Raw genomic sequence first — 4437 nt, forward strand, 5'->3', positions numbered from 1 at the left:
GGACAGTCCCCGTCCCTACTCCTCTGATTGGATAGGATCTCACGCCCCGCCCTTCAGGCCCTGAGTGACAGGAGCTGCAATCAGACAATGGGCCGAATGAGACAGCAAGGACAGGTGCTGGCCGAGGTTTTTTTGGGGCAGGGCTTCCTACCTGCGCTGTCCGGCCCCACCTAGAGGATATTTACATTTCACATGTGACTGTAGTTATGTTCACTTATAAATAATAAGTATATGTTATTCACCAATGGAAATAAAATAATGATATTCATTTTGAATTTTTATATTTTATGGCCTTCCTGGCTTTTGGTCCTTCGAACAGACAGCCTGAAATTTCAAAAAGGAGTCAAGCCTCTAAGAATTAAAATGTGAGCCACGTGTGAATCTTAAATTTTCTAGTAGCCACATTTTAAAATGTACTAAGAAACAGGTGAAGTTGATTGTAATAATTTAACTCAGTATGTAACCATTTTCCTATATGGTCAATATATAATTGGTAAGGAAGCATATATTTTGGGGTACTAAATCTTTGACGCTCACTCTGTATTTTACCTTTTCAGCACATTTCAGTTCAGACCAGCTGTATTCCAGACATTCAGTAGTCACACAGATCAATAGCTGCCACATTAAAGTGCAACTCTGAGGTCTAACCTCCCTTATGTCAGGGGGTGGAGGGTCTGAACATCCCTTTTCAACCAGAGGTGAGGGAACAGCCTCTTGCTACAAACATCTCTCCTCCGGTCGAAGGGTGGACGAGATGGTGATCCTAGAGAGCATAGGGGACAGCAAAAGAAAATATCCACGGGTAGAGGACTGCTGCCCACCAATAATTGCGACCCAAGAGGAGAGAACACGTCTTCAGATCTGTCCACAGCCTTGGCCTCCAAAATTTAGATATGGAGGAAATAGACTAGAGGCAGACTTATCTTGCTGTTTGGTCTTAGCTCTAATGATCGAGCTGTGATTGTCTGTTTCTTCCTGTGGTAGGGGAGCCTGTGTGAGTAAAAGCACTAATCACATATATACCCGTGTACATGCATTTCTGTATGATGGAACATTATCTTACAAAAGATCCAACTTTAAATAAGGGGGGAAAATTAGTACCTATAAAGTGCTTTTCTCTTGCAGGTAACTAGGAATCAACCTTTCACTGAATCCTGGCATCCTATCTGCCCTGGGAGCATGCATTAGTTCCCTATTATGTAACAAACCACCCAAAACTTAATAGCTCATGATTGAGTTCATCAGCCATTTAGGCTGAGTTCAACCGAGCTATTCTTGTCACAACTGGACTCCTTCATGTGTGTATGGCCAGCTGCTGGTTGACTAGGTGGCTCTGCTTCTGGGGATGAGACAGCTATCAACAGTGGCACCTTCCTTCTCCCCACCATGGTATGTCATCCTCCAGCTGGCTTACATGGCTTAATCTCATAAAGATAGCAAGGTTCTGAGAAAAACAGAAGCATTTAAGACCTTTTGAGGCTAGACCCAAAACTAGCACAAAAGCTGTCCCTTTTGCAGTTGATAAGGTCTGGCTGTGTCCCCAGCCAAATCTCAACTTGAATTGTATCTCCCAGAATTCCCACGTGTTGTGGGAGGGACCTGGGGGAGGGGGTAATTGCATCATGTGGGCGGGTCTTTCTCATGCTGTTCTCATGTGAGTGAAAAAGTCTCACGAGATCTGATGGGTTATTAAGGGTTTCCACTTTTGCTTCTACCTCATTTTTCTCTTGCTGCCGCCATGAGAGAAGTGGCTTTTGCCTCCCGTCAGGATTCCGAGGCCTCCCCAGCCATGTGGAACTGTAAGTCCAGTTAAACGTCTTTTTGTTCCCATGTTTAGGAATGTCTTTATCAGCAGTGTGAAAACCAACTAATACAACAGTTTTCTATAGCCAGAGCAAATAGTGCCAGCCAGATGCAAGGTTTGGGAAACACGTTCCGCCTCTTGATGGGAGGGGCGGTAAAAGCACACAGTAAAGAGCATAGCTACAGAGAGGAATGAAGAATTGCTGCTGTTTCTGCAATCAGTATTAGTCTACCCTTTCTTGCAGAAGAAGTTTATATGACTGTTTCAAGTCGAGAACCTTGCCCAAACCCCACAGGTACTAAGCAGCTGGGCTGGTACTCAGGATCAACTCTGTCTGGTTCTGCAGCCCTTACTCCTGCATAGACCACGCTGCTCATGCAGCTTCCCGAGGCCTGCGAGGTTCTGGAGAGTGACTCTTCTGCAATAGAAGCAGAATTCCTTTTAGATTTGGGCCCATATGGTGCTGTTTATCACTGGGAATAATGAATCACCTCAAGAAATTACAGAAGCTTCTTGGAAGGACATGGAATAATGTGGGGGAAATGGCTGATAGATGACTTTAGGAAATCAAAGTCCAACAACAGAGGAGCAATTTTAAAACAGAATATATCCTGTATGTCTGTAAATGCTTTCATGCCTTTTTGGTATTTGTAGGCTGTTTATAATTTTCAACACTGACTAAAAGTGCTGTGACTGAAACAACTTCTTACTCTGAAATCAAGTGACTTAAAGATACATCTGCTGAGAAGGCTTCTTTTTTTTTTTTTTTTTTCCTGCAGCAATTTATCCAAACAGCTGAGTCCATCTTGGAGGTGTCCTTTGATTTTTAACAGGGAAGAGCTATTTTTCAAGCCCCTAAACTCAGGAGCAGCCATGTGGCAAATCCCACCAGTATGCATGGAAACCAGCTACAGTGAATGCATTCATTACCCTGAATCAATTGTTCTCACCCCTGCTGCATGTGAAATCACCTGGGCGGGGAGTGGCATTTAGAATTTCCCAAACCCAAGTTGCTACAGACCAGTTAAATGGGAATCCCTGGAGTGGGGCCTGGGCAACACTGTGGCTTAAAGCTCTCTGGGGGATTAGAGTGTGGCCCAGACCCCAAACCACTGCTTTAATTGTTTTTAACTTTTAAGTTCAGGGGCACAGGTGCTGGTTTGTTATATTGGTAAACTAATATCATAGGAGTTTGTTGTACAGATTATTTCATACCCAGGGCCTCACCAGAAGCCAAGCAGATGTTAATGCCATGTTTGTACAGCCTGCAGAACCATGAGCCAATTAAACCCCTTTTCTTTACGAATTACCCAGCCTCAGAAAATTGTACCAGGAGTGAGGTGTTGCTATAAAGACACCTGAAAATGTGGAAATGACTTTGAAACTGGGTAATGGGCAGAGACTGGAAGAGTTTGGAAGGCTCAGAAGAAGACAGGAGGATGAGGGAAAGTTTGGAACTTCTTAGAGACTGGTTAAATGGTTGTGTCCAAAATGCTAACAGTGATAAGGATAGTGAAGTCCAGGCTGATGAGGTCTCAGATGGAAATGCAGAACTCATTGGGAACTGGATCAAAGGTCACTCTTGTTATGCTGTGGCAAAGAGCATTGCTGTATTGTGTTCATACTCTAGGAATCTGTGGAAATTTGTACTTAGGAGTGATGATTTAGGGTATCTGGTGGAAGTAATTTCTAAGCAGCAAAACATTCAAGGCATGACCTGACTCCTTCTAACCATCTACACTCACATGCGGGAGCAAATAAATGACTTAAAGCTGGAATTTATATTTAAAGAGGACACAAAACGTAAAAGCTTGGAAAACTTGCACCCTGGCCAAGTGACAGAGCAAGAAAAAGCATTATCAGGAGAGGAATTCAAGAAGGCTATGGAGCAACGTCTTGCTAGAGAGGTTTGCATGAATAAAAGGGAGGCAGGTGCTGATAACCAAGACAATGAGAAAAAGGCTTCAAATGTAATTTCAGGGATCTTTGGCCCTTCTCATCACAGGCCTAGAGGACCCAGGCCTAGGGCCCCACTCCCCTGTGCAGCCTTGGGACATTATTCCCTGCATCCAGGCCACTCAGAGGGGCCCAGGTACATCTCAGGCCACTGCTTCAGAGGGTGGAAACCATAAGCCTTGGTCTCTTCCAAGTGGTGTTAACCATTTAGGCACACAGGGTGCAAGAGCAAAGGTTTGGCCGCCTCCACCTAGAGTTCAGAGGATCTATAAGAAATCCTGAGGACCCAGGCAAAAGTCTGCTGCAAAGGTGGAGCCCTCACGAAGAACATCTACTAAGGCAGTGTGAAGGGGAAATGTGGGGTTGGAGGTCCCACACAGAGTCCCCACTAGTGCACTGCCTTGTGGAGCTGTGGGAAGCTTGGAAGCCACAGTCCTCCAAGTCCCAGAAGGGTAGAGACACTGGCAGCTTGCATCCTGAGCATGGAAAAGCAATGGGCACCCAAGTGCAACTCATAAGAGCAGCTACAGAAGCTGAACATTGCAAAGCCACAGGGTTGGAGTTGCCCAAGCCTTAGGAGCCCACACCTCACAGCAGTGTGCCCTAGATGTGGAACACAGAGTCAAAGGAGGTTATTTTGAGCTTTAAGATTTGATGGGACTGGGTGTTGTGGCTCA

At 45.0% G+C, this 4437-nt stretch overlaps 1 protein-coding gene across 1 annotated transcript in view; it reads left to right on the forward strand.

The window, feature by feature from the left end:
- Positions 1 to 4414: 4414 nt before the first annotated feature.
- The window catches only part of LOC105503298 (zinc finger protein 696-like), a 75721-nt gene continuing 75698 nt past the window's right edge, over positions 4415 to 4437 (forward strand). Inside the window, 1 exon segment of the mRNA XM_011930160.1 lies at positions 4415 to 4424. Within this exon segment, the coding sequence (XP_011785550.1) occupies positions 4415 to 4424 (10 nt within the window).

The sequence above is a fragment of the Colobus angolensis genome, unplaced genomic scaffold, assembly GCF_000951035.1.
Source record: "Colobus angolensis palliatus isolate OR3802 unplaced genomic scaffold, Cang.pa_1.0 Scaffold84, whole genome shotgun sequence".
NCBI lineage: Eukaryota > Metazoa > Chordata > Mammalia > Primates > Cercopithecidae > Colobus > Colobus angolensis.